Here is a 26001-nt window from a genome sequence, read left to right as displayed (position 1 = left end):
GCACACCTATCAATTCTGATTTCATTAAGTGTGTAAATTTTATATAAGCCATCAGAAAAAATATTCAAAATCTATTCATAGCTACAAATTTTTTAACAGTAATTGCTACCATTTCCACACTTAAATGTCGTCGAACAAACCAAAAAAGAATTTTCTATGAAATCATTACTTGACAGAACACAATTGAAACTGTGATATGACTACACACCCACACATTTTTTAAATGAAATAACCATTTTTGAAGAACTTTACATGCTTAATATTTCAAATACATCTATGTTGTTCAACAGTCATTTGTACATCCAGGTCAATAATTAAGTGTACGCTTGAGTGAACTGCCCCTGCTGCTCAATATACATGTATATCACAATTTGTATACTAATTTTTAACTTGTTAATTTTAAATTATCAGCCCTCACCAATGAATGCTTTCTAAAAGAAAGCTTCTATAAGTTTCATCAGCTGGATCTCACTACCACTTCCTCCAACAACACAACATTAGGTTCTTATGGGGGCATGTTGAGACAGTAAAAAATTATGTTCGACAGTAAAAAATTATCATTACCAGCAGTTCTCCTCTAGAAGATTATTATAAAATAATGAATAACAATTTCCTTTTGTCGTTAATATTCACTCATTCCTTTCCTAGATACATACACACACATATTCTTCACGTCATATTTTCCCATCATGATCAGTCCCTCATTGCCAGCAGCACACACATTCAGGTTAGTAGTTAAAATTCTTAACTATCAACTTAAAAAGTACTTCCATTACCACCACTCAAAAAATTATTCAAAGTTCATGCAATAACAAATAAATCACTTGTCAGTAAAATTTCCAAATAGTTTATTCAAATTTTTAATGCATAATTTTAAAATTTAGGGTATATGACTTTATAAAAAAAAAGGCATAATCAAAATTTTTCAAAAAATATCATTTCCCATTGATATTTTTCTCAATTCTATGACTTTTTTGCAAGCAAAACAACTCAAAAAAATTGCTCAAGAAAGCAGTATTTTTTAAAAAAAAATCCTCTCTAAACACCTTCATTTGGCAATTCAATAATTTTAAAACTTCTGAGTAAATATATTATTAAAATTTGATGAATTTATCCATTTCTGTGATTGTAGATGAGTGTAAAAAAAATGTCGTTTAAGGCCATTCAATGATAACTTCTTTCCATTTCCTGAAATACAAACAAAAATAACTGAAATGTTTCCATGCTGTTATCCATGCATCCTAAAATATATGTCATAAAAATGCTACATTGGTCACACCATTGAATTACTCTACTGCATTTTAGTTAATTAGGTTAGTGTTTCACTTTGATAATCATTCATATAGTTTTGATGCATGCCATTCCAAGTACTTACTCTAAAAGTCTACGGTAGAAAGAAGTTCAAATGAGAATCTTTATGCAAATCCTTCACCAAGTCCAGTTTCAGGAAGGCCTTCCCCCTTGTCTGACCCACCCTCTCCAGCAACTGTCATCTTCCAGGAGAGCAAAAAAGAGGTATCATGAGTGAATAAATTCCAAAGACTATGTGATGCAAAAGAAGCTCATGAAACTTTCCTTTGGTAATCTAATCAAAATTGTGGAATTTCGGTCATATTATTCAACACTCATTCAATTGAATTCTTCCAAATATCAGACATCAAAATGACTACAAAAAGAGTTTTTTAACAGCTAGTTTAGATTAAATTAGTTTTGATTACGGCTTGAATATACAACACTGATTATAACTGACATTAGAATGCCACTGTTTTCATGAAATTTCCATTGTACAGTATACAGAAAATGTATATTACAGTATAGAGCAAGCAGGAGTAATTGTGACCTGTTGTGGAAGATTGTATTTCCATTCAAAGAGCAGATGGTGTATATGTAACATCGTGTGTTTCAGACATCCAGTCAAAGAATAATTTGAAATTTTGTAATGCTTACCCTTTTCATTCGTGAACCACAGTTGGTTATGAAATATATTCCTCAGTTCAACTCATGTTTGCCTGCAGTCTCTTCTGGACTGTCTTAGAATTGGCGTATGTAGCAGTATTAGGCAAGTACGTACCTACGAGGGCGGTTCAATAAGTACCCGTGTTTGACGACAAAGGGCGTTCCCGAGGGAAGTTTATGTTATCATTGTATGCTGCCATCTAAACGACAGTGAAACAAATTTTAGACTGATTTAAAGGTTAGTTTGGATTTGGCAGCCATTCAAGTAAGACGTGTTCCATGGTTTTTGCTAAGATGGAAAAAGAGCAGTATCGTTCAGTAATTCGCTTTTTGCTTTTGGATGGGCAGAAATGCGAGGAGATAAAAGCAAAGTTGGATGCTGTTTATGGGGACACTTTGCCATCTATTACCGACAGTTCAACAAATCCTATTTTTTGAAGGGGTTAAAAAAATGGCCGGAATGATGGGAGAAGTGTATCTTTTTTAAAGGGAACTATGTTGAAAAATGAAAAAAATTGTTTCTGAAAAAATGGTTTCTTCATTTCTAACACGGGTACTTATTGAACCGCCCTCTTAATTTTCATTGAATTCATTTCTCAATTGATTACCGTCCTTATTTAATTTGAAATTATGTAACTAAGAATGTTATGTTTTCTTTATCTTCTAGGAGGCCACACTTTCCCCATTGTAACCATGCATTCCTCACTTCTAGGGGAAGTTGGAACCTACAGGGTGCATTCCAAAAGTAATTCAATTAAATTTCCTGTGGCTCTCCTATTGGATAGAGTGGGATCAAACCTCTCAAACCTCTTGGAGTAGGTTGGGGGGGGGGGGGCACTAAGCTTAGCCGCAAAACCAATCTGAGTGATCTCCTAGCTTTGGAAGTGGTGTGGGAAAAAATGTGTAGAGGGCAGTACTTTGAAGAATTTTAAGTGTTTGTGCAAATCTATTCAATAAATTACTTTTAAAAATAATTGCATTACTTATGGAACGCTCCCTAGTAGGTCAAACTTGCCCAATTCTAATATACCTATACTCTGTCGCAAAACCAATCTGAGTGATCTTCTAGCTGTGGAAAAAAAATGTGTTGAGGGCAGTACTTTGAAGAATTTTAAGTGTTTGAGCAAATCTATTCAATAAATTACTTAAAAAATAATTGCATTACTTATGGAATGCTCCCTAGTAGATCAAATTTGCCTAATTCTAATACACCTAGACTCTGATTACCAATCCTAAAGTTAAGCACTAGTCATAAATGTGTGGCACAAATATTGTATCAAAAATGTTTTGAAGTCTTTACTTCAATTAAACACTTTTCAATAAAATTTCCTTTTGTTTCCTTATTATCATTTAGGGCCACTAGAAAATTTCACATGATTTCCTTAGTAAAAAATTCATACTGTGAAAACAGTTCAGCATAAATTGGTATTTTAAATGGTGTTGTAAAGTTAAAAGTTTGAAGAAAATGGCACTTACTCCACTTTAATATTAATGGCAGCAGGAAGACCAGAACAATGACAGGATGCACTTGCCCCGTTTATGGGGTAAAGGCGTCCCCTTGACATAATTTGATTAAAAAAAATAAAGTTTCATATTTCAGATAAAATTGAAAATCACATTATCTAGTTCTGTGACTGTCAAAAATATTACACTTCAAGTTTCCCATGCATAGATAAATTAGAAAAAATTAGGAGTTTGTTGAAATCGATGCATGCTATTCTGTGGTAACTCTTACCCAACCTTAGAGTACTTATTTTTCTAAATATTTTTCTTATATGCCATTATGATCATTATCTGATACAATCCTGTGGGAAATCGACATTTTAAATCTGACACTCTTTTTAAGTTACAAATGTAGTTACCAATGATACCCAAATTTTTTGCTACATAAATTATTTTCTGGGTGGTGTTTTTATCACCTAGTTGCCTGAATAATTTTGTCATGAATTGTGACTGATTTTCAGGTTTTCTCCTCATTAAATTAAACAACAAACTGCCAATGCGACTCCTGCTTAACACTCTTGGCACTCTTATCAAGGTGCACTGATTAGTGAATCTTGCTAAATGTGCTAGAAAATTGTCAAAATTCCCAGACAAAACTTGGAAAACTGGAAAATTTCTGATTGGTTGATGACAGACAGTCAGCCAAATCCATTAATTTCAGTAATTCATATCTATTATGTTTTCATTGAGATGCCATAATTACTCTTATTTAACTTGACCTGGCAAAGAAACTTTTGGAGCAGTTTTCTTTTGAAAATGCATTAGTTACATAATCATTTTCGGCTTACCTTTGAAAGATATGAATAATCTTGAGCATTTGGCAGATCAGTTACTACACAGACACTGAGAGCACTCCTATTAAGGTTCATCGGTGAAGCATGATTCCATACATGTTTGTCATCATCATAGTACTCAACTTGAGGAATGGTGGTGTTACCTGTTGATCAAAGAGAAGTTTTGTTGATACCTGCTCACCAAATATGCATTCCAACTTTGTTTATCCTCATATATATTATCTGAAAGCATCATGCATGCAAACATACTAACATTTGTATTTCATTTTAGTGTACCAATATTTTTTAGACCATTCGCATTGGCCAATGATTATTTGTACATTCAAATCAAACAGGGCAAACTTTAAGCACTGACTCATACAAAGTTAGCAGCAAACATACCAATAAGATTTCATCAGGGAAATATGTTGACCTCAATATCAGCATCATGAAAATTGTCAGCATCATTGGGCACTTAGCTCAGAGAAAATATTTGCATTCCTCTTTACTTGTCCCTTGGTCTTCCCCATACAACCTCACCTTCAATTTTTCCTTCTATTATACTCCTAACACCCTCCCACGGACTACAACCTTGACATGGTGGAAGGGCTTGTGCGTACTGATGACCCCTAGAGCTGTGCTGGTGGGAGTAATAATAATTGCTCCTGGTAGGGTCACCCATGCCAGATAGGTGGCAGGTTATGAGCCAGGCGAAAGGTAGTCCACGCAGCATCTGTTCCTCAATGAGGCGGCTACAAAGGCGTCTGACCCCAGTGGGGCAGCCATTGAGTGATGGTGTCACATTAAAAACACTACTGAGGAAGGCAATGGGAAGCCACCTCAATTATCATTCCCAAGATTCAAATGATGGACTCTACAGAGAATATGAGTCCTGGCAACTATGGGGCCCCACCTACTCAGCCATGTGTTGTGCCCAGAAGCAGGGGAGGCAAGGCTTCCGCGGTCGTCATCCCACGAAACCCTTGAAAGGGAAAACCAACAGCAGCAGGACAGAAGATGCAGAAGAAGAAGACCAATTTAGTTAGAAAAGGAGCGTGGAATGTCAGGACAATGTTGAGCACAGGAAAGTTAGAGAATATTAAGTGAGAGATGGACGAGGGGAATATAGATATTTTAGGTCTGTGCGAGATGAGATGGAAGGATAGCGGGGATTACTGTATTGATATTCGTAGAATAATATACAGCGGCAGGGATGAGAGCCAATGAGGGGTTGCCATAATATTAAATAAAGCGGTAGGAAGAAGCTTAGTCAACATAGAACAAGAAACGGATATAATATTACTAGTAGAGATAAATGCAGAACCGACACACTTGGCCATTGCTCAGGTATACATGCATCCAAGCAACCATAAGGAGGAAGAGGTTGATAGGATATATAATCAGTTAGAGGACATAATCGCTTGTGTTCCTGCAAGGAAACATTTGATAGTGATGGGGGATTGGAATGCGACAGTAGGTGAAGGAAGGGATGGTGATGAGGTGGGGGACTACGGTTTAGGTTAGATCACGGGGAGAAAGCAATTGAGTTCTGCAGGTACAAGTGGGGAATGGAGAGTCCGGATGGGCAGTGTTAGGAAGAGGTGTAAGGTAGGGTTGCCCATTATCGCCGTTGCTGTTCAACGTATATGATGAGGAAATGATTAAAGAGGCATGGGAAGAAATGGGTAAGGAGAGGAGTTTATTGGGAGAAATCCTATGGAGGCAGGAAAAATGGATGAAGGGCAATTGATCGGCATTGGGATACTGAACAGTGTAATAGAGGGGAGAATATTAGGCAAACGAGGAAAGGGCAGGAACAGGATAGGGATGTTGGACGGGATGAAGGAAGGAAGGAAGTACTCAGAGATAAAGAGGGACCTGATGTAGAGTAGGTTGCTGGATTGCATTTTGTTAGGAGTCACAAAATATTTATTAGGTAGTTGTGTCAATCCAAAAACCTAAATTAACTGGTAGGATACCTTATAATAATAAAATAGTACTCCTAAAAAATCTTTTGTGCCTCAAGGTGTGGCTAATCTACCTGGTTCTTCTTTATTGTAAAGTTCTCCACATTGTCTTTCAATCTTTGATTTGTCTAAATGCTTCCCCATCCTTCACTATTTCTGGCCATTTAATCGAGAGCATTTGTCTCTGGCACCATGTTTCAAAGGCTTCTATTCCTCTCTGATCTGCTTTTCGAATGGTCCATGCCTCCGATTCATACAGTGCCACAGTTCTACGCCAGCATTTCAATGTATTTCATCCATGTTTGGATCTATATCTTCTCACGGCAAAGTAGCAGCCACTTCACTGTGGCTGCCACCTTGGTTTGAGCTATTTTTGCCTGATGTCCATCATACTTCTACCATCCCATGCTATGTTGCTCCCCAGCAACGGAGTGAGATATTCCATTTGCTCCCATTTCTCTCTTTGGTGGGAAAAATCACTCCTCAGTTTTTCTATCCTTAATGCAAATATTTTAGTTATCTTCCTATTGATGCTCAGGTTTTATTCTTGCTTTCCTTGGTTCACAGCATTCAGAGATGATTGCAGGTCTCTTTGCTTCTAAGAAGTCATCTGCAAACTGGAGGAATTTAAATTCTTCCCCATTCACCTTGACTCCTTTGATGACTAATTCTTGTGCTTCTTACATTGCCTCATCCAAGTACAATATACACAGGATATAGCTGGCAAAAGGTACTTTCTTTCTTAATTCATTCCATTCTACCTTCCATCCCTTATATTCTCCATTCCATCAGTCTTCCATGTTCCTTCCATCCTTGCTGCACTCCTTCATTAATTTTAACTTCTACATGTCTTCAGTTTTTCAAATGAATTATTGTGACTTGGTCCTTGAGGGCTGAAAGGTTATTCTTCTGTCATTGTAGCCCACCACAAATGTCTCTTTTACTTTGAACCTCGCCCAATTAAGTCGATAAAAAAATAAATAAAAAACATCTTGTTTCACTCGATTTTGTCAAAAGTCATTAATGTCACATTGGCTGGTTGACATATGTCATCTTTTCAACCAATATTCTTAAGCTTAGAATAGGTTCCCTTGCTTTCATTTATTTTTATGGGAGAAGGAAAATGTATTTGTCACTAAAATAATTTGAGAATGACAGGGATCACCTCAGTGTCACCAGCCCTAACCATAGCATCCTGGGAAAAACCCAAGAAATACATTCAAACTTCAATGATGATTGCCTAGATTAAGTATCCTAAGCACAGACATATGACATCTCATGAGGAATTTTATTATTATCATTATTATTATTATTATTATTATTATTATTATTATTGAGAGTAATCAACCAGTCAAGGTAGGTTGTTAATGTATCCATTGCAACAGTTCTAGGCTCCACCTAGCATAACACCAAACACAAGTAAGTTGTACGATCTTACCAATAATACTTGTAAGTTCTCCAAAACCATACTAAAATAAGCAATTTCTCAAGTCCTCATCTTCCTGCCTCCCTTCATTCTATCCAGCATGCCAATTCTCTTTCTGCCACTACCTCACTTCCCACCCAGAGAGCCTGGGTTCAAAATTTCGGCGGTGTTGAATATTTTTCAATGGTATCTCGATCCCTACTTGAGGTGCTTTGTGGAGGGCACTTTGAGTGAGTACGCTGTCCATCGAATGCGAAGTTAAGCTGCAGACCCCTTGGCGCCTTTCGTTAAGAGAAGGCTAATGCCGACGCCGGGTTTCTCTCCACCCTTCATCTGTCCCTGTCCATCCCCTATGGCGCAAATGACCTCAGCTGTCGGTTGCCTCCCCTAAATACTACCACTACCACTACCTCACTTACCATACATTCTCCCTTCCATCGCTGCCTTACATGTTCCATTGTCACTCAAAATGCCTTTCATCCAATTTTCCACTCTCCATTATGATCTGTCTCACACCTAGGACTTCATCTGTTTTTCTTCCCATCCATGTTTTTCCATCCTACTCCACACCCGCACCTCAATAGCCCTATGATTATACTCATGCCTCAATGACCAAGTTTCCAAACCAATAAAAACTATGCTCCAAACACTGTCACTAGTCTTTTATTTACTTCATTACTTGAGATGCACATACTCCTACCTCTTTTGAAAAGCTCCTTCACCTAATGCAATTCTTCTTTAAATTGACTTCATAGTTTCAGACTTCAGGTACTTTTCCGAGCTTTACTTTCAGTCGTGGGGCAACAGTAAAGAGGTGAAAGAAGGCGTTTTGGGATTGGACAGGAGGACAGGCATGGGGTTCTTCCTTTCAAGCCCTTAATACTTCGACCATCTTCATTTTGAAATGCTTCCTCAATAGATACACTCTTCTACCTGATCTAGAATATGTCCCCCAAATATAACATTTATCTTAGCCTTTCTATTTCTATAGTACCCAATTACTTTCATTTTTTCTCATTAATTTCCATTTAATAACTATTGCATTGACTCTCTATTGAACTCTGCAAGATCATAGATAGGTAAATTAATTTAAGGTCTTTAACAGCTAGGGTCCCATTGCACCTTTTCTTAAGTCAAATCATTAAAAGTATAATACTTTATGATTTTAATTAATTAATCATTGCATCAAAATTATTTATTTAGAATAATGTGGATACAGAAATTATTTCCCAGAATTGACATCCTAGCTTTGATTTTCTAGGTACTAAAGAAGAAAGGAACTGTCCATCTTGAATGTGTAATTTTCAGGCACCAGAGGGCTTAGTGAAAATTTAGTTTAGTTACATGCTCCTCTATCAAGGCAAATCTTTGGCTTGATTACTTTTGTGGGGGATCCACAGCACTATATTTTTGATCTCTGACTACTAATTACTGTGGTAGAAATCCTAATCTGGCCTCACCGTGAATGTAATTATAAATCTCCCATAATCCCCTTCACACAAGCTCATTTTTTTCATCCAAAATTAGGCAATTACTAACTTCCCTTGTACACAAAATGTAAACCTGTCTACATATGCGATTGTTTCTGCTCCAATACTAGCAACTGGCCAATTTACCACTGGCAAAATATACAGTGAAACAATCACACCAGGTATCATGCCAACCTCAGCCAATCAGCATATGCCTGATGAGCACTGATTTATTGATAGGTTTAAAAGTCACACCAGTTTTGTACCTGATGCCTTCATCCAAAGTAATTCTCTTGTGAGCATATACATTCAGACATGGTCTTGATTTCAAACATAAAAATGAACTTGTTTAATTAAGATTTTCGAGCAGTCTTACCATTAAATCCACCCACTATAAAAAGTAAGTCATCCAACTCTGCCGCTGCAAAATTACTCCTTTGATTGATCATATCTGGAACTGATTGCCAGCGGTGATGGAACCCAGGACAAAGTCTCTCCACTGAAAAAAACACAGCATGAAATGACTTATTTTCACTGAACACATTAGTAACAGCTATAATCAGTCTAAAAATATAAATTTTACCTCAAGGGTTCAAATAAATATATACAAGCATATGCAGTAGTTCCAAGGGGGTTGGGTTCCAGTAATATTTCATGAAATTGAGCTAAATTTAAAAATGAATTACCTATGCATGTAATTCATAATTCATGATGGAATTCAGTTTCCCTCAACCTTATCTCTATTTGAGAACATCCTGATGGAGTATTCTACAGCATTCACACTAATATGTAGTAAAACAAACAACAGGAAGTCCTCCATAGGAATTCCATTGCCTATCCAAGACACTGATGATAAAAGGTAGCTGATGAAACTTAAAAATTGTATTTTTTCTCTAAATTGACATGGTATTGTTAACAATGGGAGTGATATGGTAGAAGTAGTTATAATCATTGACTGAAGGGTTCTGGGTTCAAATCCAGGTGAAAAGGAAAGTATACAACTGATATGAGGGTGGCTATGAAAGTTTTGAGATACACAAAAATTAAGAAACTAGAAATAATTTTGATTACAATATTTTCTCAAAATACTCGCCACGACATTCTATACATTTTTGCATTCTTGCAAACCACTTCTCAAAACAGTTTTTCCACTCATTTTACTCTGAGTGCTAAAAGTTCACTTTTGTTGGCTTCAACCGCTTCAGGGCTGGAGAACCTTCTTCCAAGCATGCGATTTGTTTACTATAGGGAACAGGAAATAATCACCTGGGGCTAGGTCAGGACGATAAGGTTGGTGAGTCATTAGCTTAACCCCTGTAACCCCTAGGAACTGCATGGTGAGGTTAGCTGTGTGTGCAGATGCATTTTAATCATCCTGGACGAGTCTTCAGCCACTGTTCTTGAAGCTTTCCGACAACTTTTGATAGACATACTGTCGTGTCTGCATGAAGCAGTACCAGATCTTTGGTCTTCACGGAGAACAGTAGCTACATGACTGCTTTTAGAGGAGAAAGTTGCAACAATTTTCTTCCCGACGTTTTGAGGCCGCTTCATTTTTGTTGGTGGATGTTCATCAGGAAAAATCCATACAGTCGACTGGCACTTATTTTCAGGATCAAACTGATAAATTCACATTTCACCACCGGTAACTATGTCAGAAATGTGCCCTAGAGTTGTCTCTGTCAAATCTTTTCAATATTTCATCGCACCATTGAACATGGCTGCGCTTTTGTGCCTCTGTCAAACTGTGAGACACCCATCGGGATGAAACTTTCCTGACCCGAAGATTTTCGTGCACGTATGTTTTTATATTTTTCTTTCGGGAGATAGATGTTTTGAAAATAATTTTCCTTTCACCTTATTTTTCTTTAATACCTGAAAATTTGGGATCCTTTTCACGTGAAAGTTACCATTTTTCAAGATGTGGATATCTTCCTTCATGCATATACATGTACGAATGGCTAAGGCTGATGAGAGAACTCTGAAAATTATGACATTAATAACGATGTTGGTAACTTAATTGCTCAAAGGAGTTAGCTGATATGCATCCATCACAGCTGCTCATTCCATCTTTCTGAGGTAAACTGACATACTTGTATACATTTTTAGTTGTCAGTTTTGTGATCATAAAATGTAAAAAGTAACACATTATACATATCAGGTACTAAAATTTATCAGACAAGAATGTGACAGGTTTATTCCTTAGTCACCATCATCAGGTATGGAATCATGACGGTATTTAGTTTATATATCTTTAAGGCTCTGATTCATGTGAAAGTCAATATAGAAACTTACCAATTTAGATGTAATATCCATAACTACTCCACAAGAGATAAATCAAATCTAAATACTACTTATTGTAGATTATCATTGACTTACAACACGTTTCATAATCTGAACATACGACTGTATAACTATCTGCCTACGCAGTTGAAATCAGACGGTATCCAGAGTTTCAAGAATAGGGTATATACCTAGTTACTTGCTCACCCACTTTACTCATTGGATGAATTCTTTTGCGATAATCTTCATCGCATTTAAGAACTTATGTTTATATGTTAAATGATATTTATATTGATGACATTTAATATGGTTGTACCATTTTTCAAAATGAATTAAGTATTATTATTAATATTATTTATTTGAGTCTCTCCTGAGAGTAAAATTGACATCATTTAATCATATGAATGGATTTTTCCAATAAAATATTTACTCATTATTTGCTTTGCTAATAATATTTTTTTCTTTGGTTATAATGCAAAAACATTAACGCTTGCATCAAAGAAATACTAACCAGAAGATAGACGATTGCTACCATCAAATCCTCCAATGGCATATAAGTAGTTGTGGTATACAGCTAAGCTCACTCCAGAACGAGGTGCTCTCATTGAAACAATATACGTCCATTGATTAGTTTTTGGGTCGTACATCTCAGCAGAATTCAAAACAGAGGTACCATCAAATCCACCGACAATATAAACCTGCATGGGCCAACATCACAACAATGAGTACACAAATATATGGCAGGCGACAAAATATTCCATGAAAATTGTAAAATTTGTCATAGACTACAAAGCTAAAAGGTTCTGAGTTTTCAGTCGCTATCTTCATGTAATTATGAGACAATCTTTCCCATGTTTAAAGAAAGGATTAGGCAACAAATTCCATGGTACCTATGCTATAAAATATCTAATGAAGTACTAGTATTAGTAAATGTAGCAGCCATTTTATGGATTCATATTCTCAAATATTTCCTGACTTTCCCAAAAAATTTCCCAAAAATGCCAAAAATATTTTTTGCCTGTGTTTGGAATACCATTATGCATTTTTTTGTGTATCATCGCTTATTACTTCATATTAATGAAGTCAGTCTTACTAAAGATTTTGGTATTTGCCAGGACCTGCCTACACCCGCAATGGTCTATGACGAAAATGAACTAATGTCACAGCTAAAAGAAACATTGTCCTCACTCAGAATTCCCAATTCCCACATGATATTCCTGATTTGCAAACCAAACTCCCAACTTCTTCAGAAAATGTCACTCTATTTCCCATTTTTTTTCCAGAGTTCTTGAAAATATTCATTTCTTCCAACCTTTTCCCAGAGTTTCCCAACTGAGTGGCCAACCTATTGTTATTAAGGGTGGTGACAGATGGCTGAGAACATTGGCACCAGTAGGAGGCAATTTGGTAGGGTAGAATTTTCAAGGAGTTTGGAAAGGCAAAGAGATACCCAGCATTAGCCTACACCAAGTAAAAGGTGACAATTATATGGCTGCGTAGGTTTTCGTGGCAGTGGTTTGAAGAACTCTGCATTCTCGGGTTTCACCTCGTCGTTGTTTGATTCTGACAACAGTTTTGCCAAAGTTGCATTTGGTGTCTTCAGGTCAAAGATGAGGGATGCGGAATTTTGCCACCCTTATATAGGTGGTCCCTTTGGCTGCTTGCTGATTGGTCCATTCCCAGAGAACTCTCTTCCACGCGTTGTGGAGATGGTAGCCTTCATCTCTGTTAATGTTCTCCGGGTTTTTTGCGATCTCAATTGCTTCTCTAATTAATCGTGGGTAATATCTACTCTCCTTTGCTATTACGTTTGCATTTTGGAATGAGATCTCGTGACCGGGTTCACTTCATTTGTGTTCTGAAATGGCCCACAGGTGAAACTGCTTATTTGTAGTTGCCCGGAGGTGTTCCTTCATCCAAACTTTCATTGAGCGGCATGTTTCCCCGATGTAGGCTTTCTCACATGAACAGGGTACTTGGTAGACCCCTTCGTATATGTGTTTCGGAATTTTGTCCTTTGGTCCAGGGAGAGCGTCCGCTATTTTCTTGGTGGAGGTAAATCTTGTTACCACGTCATGTTTTTTCAGGACTTTGGCTATCTTCTCGGATTCACGAAGATGCCGAATGCAACTTTGGCGAAACTGTTGTCAGAATCAAACAACGACTAAATATATATATAAACATATATATATATATATATATATATATATATATATATATATATATATATATATAATTATATATGTATGTATATATATACATATATATATATATATATATATATATATATATATATATATATATATATATATATATATATATATGTATATATATACATATATATATATATGTGTGTGTGTATGTATATATATATATATATATGTATATATATATATGTATATATATATATATATGCTTTCGTAGACGTAACACGGAAGTGCCGAATAGTACAATACACAGTAACACACAATATAGAAACACAAAAAAAAGAAGAACACTCACACGTTATTTCTTGATATTTCGACGGAAACAATCCGTCTTCATCTGAAGATATAGAAGTAATGACTACTGGAATTGTTGAGGTGAGGGGTGCGAGAGAAAGGGAAGGGGGCCAGGGGAAGGGGAGAACGGGAGGCGAAGGAGGGGTGAAAGGAATGGTTGGGGAGAGGAAAGGGAGAGGGAAGGGGTGGAATTGACACAAAATCGGAAAATAGAACAACATGCTCACCACAACTATTGCAACATACGAGACTCATTCTTCAACCTACAAAGTATTGATAAAGACCTTGCAAGTCAAAACAAAGGCCACGTACACCAAAACTCATTCGGAAAAACACAGTGTCCACCCCCCGATATGCTTTGCTTCCACAACAATTTTAGGCCACTCCCATCAGTGAACGACATTGAGGCCCGGATGCTGATAGGCCATACAGATGTAAATGAATGCCATTTCAGGAGTTTTTAATTCTATAGGGTTATCGGATGTGGGAAGGGATGCTAGGAGGATCTTTCCCCCAGGAGAATCTTTCCCCCAGTGACATCTCCCTCCTTTCCCCTTCCCAACCTCACAACCCTCACTTCTACATCCTTCCTAAGATCCACAAACCCAACAACCCAGGCCGCCCTATAGTCTCCTCTTGTAGCTCTCCGACCGAAAGAATTTCCGCCTTTGTGGACTACTATCTCCAACCTTTAGTTCACTCCCTACCCTCATTTATAAAAGACACCTACCACTTCCTCAGATTGCTCCACTCAACTTCCCTCCCTCCTGATACCCATATTACTATGGCCACTATCGATGTCACCTCCCTATACACTTCCATTCCTCACCAAGAAGGCCTTTCTTCCCTACGTTACTTCCTCTCCAAACGCCCTACCCCTCAAATCCCCAGTACCGATTTTCTCATTGATATTTCCAATTTCATTCTCACCCGCAACTCCTTTTCTTTCAACAATAACCGTTACGTATTATCAAGAAAATACGTGTGAGTGTTCTTCTTTTTTTTGTGTTTCTATATTGTGTGTTACTGTGTATTGTACTATATATATATATATATATATATATATATATATATATATATATATATATATATATATATATATATATAAGGGGGTGTTGACCGGCAGTGGGATGTTGAAGACTGTAATAGAAGGGAGAACGTTGGGCAAACGAGGAAAGAGGAAAGGACAGGAACCAAATTGGGATTTTGGACGGGATGAAGGGAGGAAGGAAGTACTCAGAGATGAAGAGGGACCTGATGTAGAGTAGGATACTGGATTTTGTGTTTTGTTAGGAGTCACAAAATATTTATTTAGGAGCCGTGTCCATCCAAAAACCTACCTTAACCGGTAGATTACCTAATAATAATAATAATAATATATAAACACACACACACGTACCTTCCTTATCCTTGGTATATAATTGATATTATTCCAATATATTTCAATTTAAATTGAAACAAGAATACTTTAGTTTGATCAGTGATGTTGATAAATGAAAACCAATAGATGGGAATTGACTTTGGAGTTTAAGCTAAGGAATACCAAAACTTAAGATATAAATTCTTGAAATAAATGTTCAACCATTCAAATATTAATCAAGTTATAATGTCCATATCATTCAAAAGTAATTTTAACATTCATTCCAATACATAATCCTCCACTCACTACCACTTCTAGGGGAAGATCAACAAAATCATTTATTTTAAATTTGGATTTCATTGTTATATTTAGTTTGCATTTTCAATTTAAAGTTGTGCTTTCCTTGTTCTGCAGTCATTGAATTTACCTCAAGCATCCATATATTATAACATGCATTGTTTTATTGGCTCATCACAGACAAAAATTTCAATCAAATCTGGATATCAAAGTCTTATTCATTCTCAGAAATTGCAGTGATAACCTATTTACCTTTCCATTTAAAGCACTTGCACCAGCATCAGACCTCTGCAAATGCATAGGAGCAATCATATCCCACTGATTGCATGATGGAGTGTAACGTTCCCCAGATTTCAACCTAAGGTGACCATCATAGCCACCCAATGCATAAATCTGTCCATCTAAATAAAAATAAAGAGAATGGGATTTAATTGATATGTATTGCAACAATAATTATGGGTGATGAAAATGAATTCACATTTTTCCATAATATTGAACTCCTATTCAATGAATCATTTTTAATTCTTGACTTTCAGATCAAGGATTTGAAGATGAAAATGAAATGCATGAAAACTAGTCAAAATAAAATATTACTCGAAATTAATTACTAAAAATTTCACCACATCAAACTTCATACCATATCATTTTCCTTTTGCATGCATATTTTTTCTGCAAATAATTTATCAATAATAGCATGGATTATGCATCATATTTATTCAATAATGGCTATGGGAAAACAAAGAAATATTATTTGTCCAGACAGAAATAAAAGGACAGGGTAAAATTTCAAAATTTTATACTAATTCCACACAGTAACTATTTTTGTCTGCATAAAGTTGGAATTCCACAAAATTGAAGCCTCTGCAGTCAACTTTGTTTGAAGAATTATCATTATTAAAACATTTATGTGATTAAATCATTTCTCAGGATGACAAAGAAGGTATACAGGAATTTGTATACCGCGGAAAAAAATATTAAATTCTAAACATACCTAGAACACATGTGCTGACATAGCAACGTGGAGTATACATGCATGCACGGTCAGTCCAAGTCTTCATAACTGGGTTATATTGTCGCATGGTGTTAAAGTAGTTGTTGCCATCAAAACCTCCAATCACGTATATATTTCCATTTAAAGCCACAATACCATGATAGGCTCTAGGAGAGCTATCTACACTCAGTGACAAGAACCATCGATCAGACCTGAAAAGAGAATAATACTGTTTTACAGTGAATGTCTTCCCCTATCTGTATGGATGGAGCATAACTTCATGGGCAATATCACCACAGTAAAATTTTTAAACTGAGAGAAGCGATGCTCATTTTTGTCACTCATCACATTGATTTCTATCACCATAATGCAACGTTGAAACCACCAATCAGGCAGATAATTTGATAGGTGACTTCAGATATTCTTTTATAACAAGCAGTACGTTAGTGAGGGTGAGGAAGAAATGATCTCTGGTAAGAAATTAAACCCAATATCATCATGAATGATGAAGAGAAATGTCCTCCTTGAGGTGCTTTTGGTCATCATAGAAAGTGATGAGCCTATACCTGTTGTTCGAAGAAGTGACAAATCACCAAATGTACCAAATGTGACCACATACGTCAGATAGATATCACGAGGTATCTCAAAGATGAAACTACATATCAAGTAACCTCAAGTCATATGTACTTAGCCCTACCCACTACCCAGGGCTTTGGTATAGGAGAGCCTTCATAGCCCTAGCAGCGGGGAGAAAAGCATATTAAACATTTTAAAATATGCCAAAGGACTCTGAAAGAGTATAAAAAAAGGCTATCTACTACCAAGTACTCTCCTCACTAGAGGAAAACCTGTTCATGGAGGTGCCCTATGTCACAGTGGGAGATCCAGAGGGGGAATTACAGGGGATATAATACCCCAAAACTAGATCATTGCCAAACATCCATAGGGACCCTAGCTTCATATCAAAGCTGCTATCAATGAATTTACAATGAGTAAAATAAGGTGTCCATCTTTTGCTCTGTAAATAAGTTTAGACCATGACTAGAAAAATATTTTAGCTTTCAAACCATGATGGCTATCCAATATTATTTTCTTAACCTGTATATATGATATGACCTAGCTGGCTTTACAAATGCTGTCAATACCAGGGCAGCAAGAATATAAAATAATAATAATACCAAATTTAAATTGCTCAAGGTTTATTCATCGAAAAAATAGAGAGAAGGATAGAGAATCATGGCATGAGCAGATGGTAAGGAGTTGCCAGGAAAAGGGTGGAAGATCAAATATCATTGGTTGGCATGGGTGACGCCATTGAGGGGCTCCTGGCAGTACAACTACAAATCTCTACAACAACTGAAGAGCAAGGTCCACCACACACCCATGGGATAATCCCCTGCCTAAATCAAAAGTCTAGATATGCCTCTTGGTCATCAAAGGTCACCCATCCTCGGTGGGCCTAATAATGAGGACTTCCTCCCTCTTGGCAAGACCGTAACATGGGCCAACTACTATACACTGACTGAGCCATACTGACTTCTGAGAGCAGAGCTGAACATTGCACTCTATGATTAAATAGGTCTCAAACCACAAACCCATTTAAAGGGTTTGAACTCAGATACCACCACTGTATCACTGCAGGGAGCATTTTATCCAGAATGCAAGTGCACAATCCAAGAGAAGCAAGGCCTCCCAGAAGAGATGGAATGAGAGATAATGCATGCCCAGTCCCCAGCTACAAACTGAGGAATCTACTCAACAAGCTTCCCTGGGGGTCATAAGAGTGAAGCAGATTGGGTCCATAAAAAAAATTTATTGCAAGGATGATTATTTATTCATTTTTTTATTATATTTTGTATCCTACGACATACTGCCAGGGTATGTGGCATGTGGTGATTACTCACCAGACTACCGTTGACCCCAAACACCTTTTCCTCCCAGCACGATCAGACAAATGTTACTTTATTCTGATCCCTTATCATTTGTGGGAGACATGACATCTTAAATCTATCAGTTCTGCAACTCTCATATTTTATTGACATGATATTTCCTACCATACCTATGATAGGTCAGGATGAGCCAGAACCTCTGAGGGAGAGTTATTGTAGTAGTAGTTTTTAGGGGAGGCGACCGACAGCTAAGGTCATTTGCGCCATAGGGGATGGACAGGAAAGGATGAAGGGTGGAGAGAAACCTGGCGTCGGCATTAGCCTACTCTTTTCGAAAGGCGCCAAGGGGTCCGCAGTTTAACGTCCCATCCGACGGATGGCGTACTCACTCAAAGTTCCCTCCACAAAGCACCTCAAGTAGGGATCAAGATGCCTCTGAAAAATATTCAACACTGCTGGGATTTGAACCCGCGCCCTCTGGGTGGGAAGCCAGTACGTTAGCCCCCGCACCATTTCGATCCCCGAGAGTTATTGTATGCATTAAGAATAAGCCAGGTAACAAAGGAAAATGGCCATAATCTATATAAATTAGTTATTATTCCTTCATTTCAGTATCTTAATGTATCTTGCACAGCAAGTTCAGAGTGAATTCTGCAGTGTATGCATGTTGCCTGTGGCTGTTGGTACACTTCTTATGTTTGGATTCTCCAAAATCCTCAACTTTTGTTATAAGCAGCATCATATATAGCACTGTCCCAACAAAATTTTCGAAGATATATTCTAACATAAAAGAATGTCTTTCACTATGTTCAAGAGAGTTTCCACAATAGCGTCAGTTTCATATAATACCATTAAATCTTCATCCATATCAATTTTTTCTGAAACGGCTCAGACACAAAAGGTGTACATCCTGTCAATCACGATAAAAAAAACTTGCAGCTCTTGATTAGGCTAATAACTGAAAGAAAACTATTTCCTGTATCACTCTGTATCACTCGCTGATAAAAGCTAAAATAGAGAGATTTGAAAAAGGCAAGAGGAATGGATAGAGGGACAAATATAAATTAGTTCAGAAGACATAAGATAATTGAGAAAGAAAACATATAAAAACCATGTCTTGGAAACATTTCTAATCACAATCACTGGGAAATGATTTCTGGACACAATGAGTTCTGTTAAAACACAGAGTGGGATAGGAGCATTCACTTTTTTCAAACATTCAAAACATATTTTGGACTTTAGATAATACAAATTTATACAAAACATGTTTGATTCATTTCCCACCTGATGTCATAAGCTTCGATGAAACTTGTTGGGCTTCCAGAGCTCCAGCCCCCAAATGCAAACATTATTTCATGAGGTATTCTTGGTTTTGCCAGATGATGGTTGAGATTCATGACCAGTGAGGTACTTGAAAACATGGGTGACTGTGCTTTCAGCATCTCTATTCTGCTCAGTAAAACTGCTGCCTCTGATAAAATTAGTTTGCATTCCTGCATTTAACAAAATGAATTACAGCATTAGGAAATTCATGATGTTTGACTGCAGACAGGTTTTTAATTTGTGCATTGATTAATAGGTGAGATGATTTTGCCTTCTACTCATCTGCTGCATTTAAAAGCATTGGCAAATGAGGTAAATTTCATTTTAGGCCTCTTAATATTATATCTGTACAAGTTTTATTATGTGTAGAAATGCCTATTCCAATTTCCAATGTCTATTTTAAGGTTAAGAACCTATAAAAGTCTTTTTTATTAAATTTCACTATCTTCATAGAAAATAGGATTACATCTGAGCATATTGGTGTTCTGCCCAGTGTGACTAGAAGTTAAGATGAACATTTTTTTGTTTAATCACGGTCTAAAATATCTTAATAATTTGGAATAAATGTAGTCACATTAGTTTAACCTTGCACTTTAAGAATTGGATGTTCTTTGTTCTCTTATTTGTTCACACATCTGAAACAAACAGTAGCTGTAAATTCCTATAAAAAATATAAATTAAAGCTTTCTGTTTCAATTCATTGCATTCAAATATTAATTGAAATGGAACTTTATAATTTCAATGCATATTTGAGCAGTATATAAATTGGTACTGAAATATTATTCATTCATAATTCATTTAAAACCATTAAACTTGTGAACCTAGTTAATTATGCACAGTTAAGTGACCATGGAGGGCTTAAGATCATAGTGATTAAATAATTAATATTTCATTAAAACTGGTTAACAATATTATATTAAAAGATTTTGAAGTGTTATAATTTTCAATATTTATCCAGTAGTTTCCTTAATTGAACATTATTAAAAAATATTTGAAATGCACTAGAAACATGGAATACAACTGCCCTAACAGTATAAACCAACTTGAAGGAGCAAGCTTACATGAAGCACTGCAGAGTGCCATCAAGTGAGATAAACAGAAGTATAAAGACTGTGAGATCAGTGTTAATTCCGATTCCGAAAAAGGTAAAAGGCTACATCATGTGAGGACTATAGGACAATAAGTTTGATATCGTATATCTGAAGTGGTTCTTAGGATCATCAATAATAGGATGGAGAGCAGGTAAAATGATTACTTAGGGGATGATCAGTTTGGGTTTAGGAAGGGGAGAGGCACTCATGATGCCATTACAGTAATGAGGTCTTCGAAATGGCATTTGACGGAGTAAATAGGGAAAGCTAATGAGTATTATGCTGAAAATAGGAATAGATTGGAGGGAAAGGAGGCTAATCCGCAACCTGTACATGTCTCAGACTGCTCAGGTGCGAGTAGAGGGCTGAGAATGGACATTGTTAGGAAGAGAAGTGTCTACCGCGGCTGTTCAAAATATATGTGGAGAAAATTTTTATAGAGCCATGAGAAGAACTGGAGATAGGAATGAAAGTCAACTGGGAATTCATAAAATCAGTTAGGTTTGCTGATGACCAAGCTTTAGTTTGTCAGTTAGCCAAGGGGTTGCAAGCATTGCTGAATGATTTGGAAATTCAGGGCAATAGATATGGGATGAAAATAAATGAAAATAAAACAAATTTATTTGGTTTTTCAGTAAGAGAAAGGCTGATTTAAACATTAAAACAGGAGGGCAAAAATAGTGCATGATGTTAGGCAAAGGAAGAGGCAGGAATAGAATAGGGATGATGGACAGAATGAAGGGAGGAAAGAAGTAAACTGAGATGAAGAGGGGCTTGATGTAGAGTAGGATGTTGGATGGTGTTTTGTTAGGAGAGAAAAGAGAAATATTTGGTTGTTGGTTCCATCCAAAACTTGCTTTACTGGTAGATCACCTATTAATTATAATAGTACATATAAATATTTTTTTCAGGAACTCGGAACATGAGTTGATCTGCATTGTACCAATTGTAGTAAGGTATTTAAATTAGCTATTTAGATTATATTGTATTGTTCTACAATGAATGTATTAGGTTTCCAATGGTAAGTGTATGTAATGATGTAGCAAAGATGTAAAAGTGTTAAAAGCCACATAAACATTTTCATTAACTTGCTCTCCATACTAGAAATATTTTTTTGATTGATTTCAAATATTTTATTTGGATACTGCATGAGCACAATAATTAAGAATACACTATGCAAAATTTTAATTTGAACGTAAAAGGTCATAATAATGTTTACACACAAAAGATTTTGATGCCAACTCTCAAAATCAAATTCTAGGATACCTGATTTTCATCTAGCAAGCTCCACTTCATGACAATGTCATCAAAGAAATTTTTATTCATTAATCCAAAACGAATACATTGAAGCAGTTTTGGTAAATTTTGGCATTGAGATTCGACGTTTGCCTCAACCCAAAACTTGACGGCCCAGAAGGCCATTTCTTCATGGCGATCATTAAGTCGATCTTCCACAAGGATCTTCATCAGTAGTTCTTTGTCGATTCCTGTAAGCTCACTGCTCTTTTGCACCACATCCTATTTGGAAATTTAGAAAGTGAATTAAACACAGGGAAGGTATCTTCAGTGAACAAAGAGAAGCTTCATTGCATAGGGCATTGCAAGGAAACTGCAGTTAGGATTTGGGCTATGGGATTTCATTGAATTGATTATTTCTTACTCATACTTCTGAGACTTCTGTGCTGTACAACGTTCAATTTTACTCTAGACATTGGAGTGAAATGGAAGTTGAATGTCACTATTGTGACAATGTGGAAACTTTGCAATCCAAATACACAGCTTTAAGTTCAATACATACAATCGCATGTACATTAGAACTGCGACATTTGATGACAATTTGCATGGTTTGCTCCTAATCTCCCACAAAGAGAGAATGTCACTGGAAAATATTGAGATACTTAGGGAAAAGTTGATAAGTACCAGGGAAATGTTGGCAGGAGGTATTTAGAGGTAACTGAATGTTGGAGACAGTTAGAGGTGAGAGAGAATGAGTAATAATTTATAGGGAGGAAAAGATTAGACATACAAGACTGCATGAAGAGGGATATAATGTACAAGGAGGATTTGAAAGAAATAAAATACAAAGTTTAAAATTCCACTCTTTATAGAAAACATGAAACATGTTTTAACATATTAATATCATCATGATGACATTGATACATTGAAATATGTGCCGTGTCTATAAATTAATTGTGGAATACATATGCATAATATTTCATAAAGTTAATGCTTCTACAGCTGAATATACTTACTTTATTGAAATGCTAAGTATTAAATGCTTACGTTAGATATGACTTACAAGTATAGTAGTTTTTAGTCCCTGGACCCATCAAATTACCTACTTTGACGGGTAGTCTTTTGTAAATAATAACCTGTTCAATACATCCATCGCATCGAAATTTTTATATATTGCGGATGGTTCTTCTGAAAATGTAACATCGCGACGCGTTATCACACAAAAATCGTGCATTGCAATCAGATGGTAGATATCAACATTACCTAGCTCATGGGGTGTTGTGTTTTAAACTTATGGAAAAAATATATATCGCAGGAATATCTAGTGAACGCGCTCTGGGAGTGCTTTTCTACTCCGCGATACCAAGAAACTGTTGACTATTAAAAGTCGTGGCGGATGAGCAGGGATGGGTTTAGAATAAGGTAACGTTTTTTAAGTTCGACAAGCTTGTGAATGATATACCACGTTTGCCAGGAGAGGTTTCCCGGAGGTTATAAAATACGTCGTTACAATAATAGTGTTTTGGCGTGCACCCGCGAACTCAATTGGAGCGCGCGCGAGTTTTGAGAGTTGATTTGTGCATTCCCGTTTTGGCAATTCACTGATGAGTCAGGTCAGACAAGATGGCGAGAATCGTTCACTAGGATGTGAAATTATTTTGGGTTGTTCAAGCGCGGAAAGTATGAACCGTTCGTAACTGTTCCACACGAATCCTTTATTAAAGCGGTTATACTCAAGTAAATGTAAAAATCCTTATCTTTGCTTTGATTTTCTAAGCCTATAATTTTTCATAATATCACCCAGACCTTCTTCACTGGAGGGTGCATACCATTCCCAAAAAATAATATATAGGGAACTAGTATTGGTTTGGTGGCTAGCTCACTGTGCTCCTCACTGAGAGGACCCGAGTTCGAATCCCGGAAGGGGGGGGGGGCAGATTTTTTCACAGCTATCCCGACCCCTCCAACGGTGCGATGAGGAGAGTAAAATCAAGTTGCCCGTCCGTCGGGTCGGAATTTAAACGTTGGATCCATTGCCGTATTTCGTTAAGAGCAGGCTAATATCGAGGGCGTTGGGTCTCTCTTCGCCCTTCCTCTATTCCCCTATCTATCACAACCTCTTCCTGGCGTAATTGGCCTCAACAGTCGGTCGTCTCTAACCTAATAACTATCTATACTACTTCATTAATATTAGGGTAGTTTTTAAAATAAACTGCAGGAGATGTAACGACCGTAGCTTTTAACGGAATCATCCACTAATGCGCATCCAAATCCAACCACTAATCCAACACTTTCAAAGTGTAAAAATCATTCGCCTCGACCGGGATGCGTATCTCGGTCGAGATTTGCAGACAATTAACATCAAACGATATGATCCCAAAAAATCATGAAATAGCAGGGAAAATCAGCAATTTTTATACAATGTTAGTTTCATTAAGGGCGACAGTGGGGTGTTCTATTTCCGACTTACAATCACTCAGAGTTGAAGAATCAAAGTTCCAGTGAAATACGAGAGACTCACTACAAATTAACGGGATTGGTTGAGCATTGTACCTTCACTCCAAACCACTTCGCAGCCCAAGCATGACTGTGGTCGTGGACATACATTTTCCACTCGAATACTAAAAACTAAACTAAAATGTTCAGTTTGCGTGGGCAGTGCGTTCAGTAACTGGTCATTCATGATCTCATATGGTGAGAAAAGGAGGCCGTTTATAACTGAGGCAAGTCTCTCGTAAGGAGAGGGGTTCCATGCCACAGCATTCACCCGAGGTAGTCTTCATCCCACCATTTTTTGTCGCTTTGGGTATTTACTTGTTTCGCATAGGGATTTAAACCGGCTACAGTAAAATTCTTGAAACCAGCTTGGATGAATTGGGTGGGCATGCAGTGAAGAAATGGGTTACGTACGACGCTTGGCCGAAGATTAACCGCAGAGGCATCCAAGGAACGTATCTGATGGATTCTCCTGCTTTTAAACGCGTCGTGTTCAGGAATTCCCCATTTTAAGTCAATAATTCCAAACGTTGCATGCTAAAAATAACTGGCCTAATATAACTATCAGGAGGGATTTCGAAGAATTTTCTACAGTATTAATTTTCGTTGAACATCATGAGCATGATATTTTTTTACCTACCATGAAATTAATCAATATATACTTCCATCCCGCATCTGCTAGTTCTTGGCAGGCATAACAATTGGCAAATGTAAATATCCCAAGACAATTTTCCGGTTGAAGCTCCTTAAGAAGAAATTCACAGCACAACTGGATAACTCCTAACACTTCAAACTGGTCCGCGACTGGTAGCAGTTTCTCGACATTATCTTGAGTAATTGTACATGCTCCAGTGTATGCATAGTCAAGAATCAGCTTCATTGCATCAGGAGGTACATTATCAAGTGAGAGTTCGCTTACTTCGGGGTTTCCTCCATTAAAGCTGTTGGTAAAAAGTGCGCGAAAATAAGGGCTTATCGCCGATACGATCGCCCTGTGGACTCGAAAAATGACATCTCCATCGGTGCATTTTACTAATCCGTCACAAAGCTGTTCACTTTCACGAAGTTCACTCCAAATCTTAGGAAATTCAACAGAAGATCGAGTGACAACAAGACATGAGCACTTCCTTCTTTTCATATATTTTCCTCTTGTTAAAGATTTTCTCTTTAAATTTACGGCGTTCGAGAAACGGTGTTTTGAAATTCTAAGAGTTCTCATGTCGTTGTTCATTCCCACTCCTCCAAAATAGCATCACAGATAATAAATATTGAGACTAGCATGTGTTTATATTGTTGCGCTTCAGTTACAAATTTCGTTTGCGACGATACGATCGTTGGTTTTTAGCGCCTGTAATCTAGGTCCCTTCACCATATAGGATAAATGGGAACCCATTTCTCTATTCGCTAAGTATATTCACTTTGATTGAGAAGCCAATTACG

The 26001-nt window shown here is 36.9% G+C and overlaps 1 protein-coding gene across 1 annotated transcript; it reads right to left on the bottom strand.

The window, feature by feature from the left end:
- Positions 1 to 1415: 1415 nt before the first annotated feature.
- LOC139696655 (kelch-like protein 10) lies at positions 1416 to 25699 on the bottom strand. The gene is made up of 9 exons (XM_071595470.1): positions 25202 to 25699; positions 22096 to 22347; positions 19700 to 19908; positions 16527 to 16738; positions 15788 to 15936; positions 11889 to 12075; positions 9471 to 9593; positions 4248 to 4396; positions 1416 to 1493 (listed from the first exon to the last, which is right to left on the bottom strand). Exons 1-9 carry the CDS (start codon positions 25697 to 25699, stop codon positions 1416 to 1418), a joined length of 1857 nt encoding a protein of 618 aa, XP_071451571.1.
- Positions 25700 to 26001: the final 302 nt, after the last annotated feature.

The sequence above is a fragment of the Hetaerina americana genome, unplaced genomic scaffold (genome assembly GCF_022747635.1).
Source record: "Hetaerina americana unplaced genomic scaffold, ioHetAmer1.1.p SCAF_7, whole genome shotgun sequence".
Lineage (NCBI taxonomy): Eukaryota > Metazoa > Arthropoda > Insecta > Odonata > Calopterygidae > Hetaerina > Hetaerina americana.
This window is presented reverse-complemented; position numbering and strand designations above follow the sequence as displayed.